Genomic DNA, 1,145 nt, shown 5'->3' with positions numbered 1-1,145 from the left:
TTCTGTGTGTGCAGACTGAACAGCGCTCTGAGACACGAGCAGATGTTTGCAGATCGTTTCCTGCCGGACGCCGAGGCATCTGAAGCTCTGGGTCGAACCTGCTGGGAGGCTCTGATCACCCCCATCGTCCACAGCATCACACTGTCAGGTACACACACACACACACACACACACACACACACACACACACACAGTGAGGACTGGCCAAAAAGTCCTCACGGTGCAGAATGTCTGTGTTTACCCAGAATCCTCGGCGGCCAGCCCTCTGTCCTGGCTGCTCAGTGAGTACCTGGATAACGCAGAGTCGGCGCGCCGCTGTAAGAGCCGGGCGGCCATCTTTAACTCCAGAGTGAGGCGCCTCACACACCTGCTGGTCCACGTGGACACGAGCCGGCCCGACAGCGAGGAGCTCAAACCTCCCATCAAATCAAGTGAGTTTGTTTTGGTGGTTTGTCAACATTCAAAGATTCAAAAGCTTTATTGTCAAATGCAAAATATCCCACTCCGCTTCACAACAGACCCGTCTGTGTGTGTGTGTGTGTGTATATGTGTGTGTATATATATATATATATATATGTATGTATATATGTATGTATATATGTATGTATATATATATGTATATATGTATATGTATGTATGTATGTATGTATGTATGTATGTATGTATGTATGTATGTATGTATGTATGTATGTATGTGTATATATATATATATATATACATAAATGCATTGATGACCATGTACAACGTGAAGAACATGAATTGGAATTATTTGTCACAAATCATGTTTTTAGTTTAAAGCTGAAATAAAGAAATGAATGTTTTAGGTACAACCTGTAGTCCGTGTACAACAGAGTGTTTCTGTCACATAAATGTGATGATTGTTTAAAGCGTTTATTTTGTTTTCAGACGGTCTGAACCGAAGCAAAGAGCTGAAGAGTAAGTAACAGAGTTCAGAGGCCGGCCGCTGCTTTTTCTCTGTTTACACTCTGTTCTGTGAATCGTATGTGTCCACCGAGGACAGGAAGTCGTCCTACGTCGCCCCGCTGTCGGAGACCTCACAGCGGTCTTTCACTCTGTCTGGAACTCAAGCTGTCATCCACTTCCTGTCTGACTCACAGCTGTATTCACTTCCTGTTGACCCACAG

General features: G+C 44.5%; 1 protein-coding gene across 1 annotated transcript; it reads left to right on the top strand.

Annotated features, from left to right (window-relative positions):
* Positions 1–17: 17 nt before the first annotated feature.
* On the top strand, positions 18–995 carry LOC115005693 (cullin-7-like). The gene is made up of 3 exons (XM_029427636.1): positions 18–148; positions 246–431; positions 907–995. Exons 1-3 carry the CDS (start codon positions 43–45, stop codon positions 942–944), a joined length of 330 nt encoding a protein of 109 aa, XP_029283496.1. The 5' UTR covers positions 18–42; the 3' UTR covers positions 945–995.
* The last annotated feature ends 150 nt before the right edge of the window (positions 996–1,145 follow it).

This window comes from Cottoperca gobio, unplaced genomic scaffold, assembly GCF_900634415.1.
Source record: "Cottoperca gobio unplaced genomic scaffold, fCotGob3.1 fCotGob3_341arrow_ctg1, whole genome shotgun sequence".
NCBI lineage: Eukaryota > Metazoa > Chordata > Actinopteri > Perciformes > Bovichtidae > Cottoperca > Cottoperca gobio.
The sequence above is the reverse complement of the archived record's forward strand: the minus strand, read 5'-3'. Positions and strand labels throughout refer to the sequence as shown.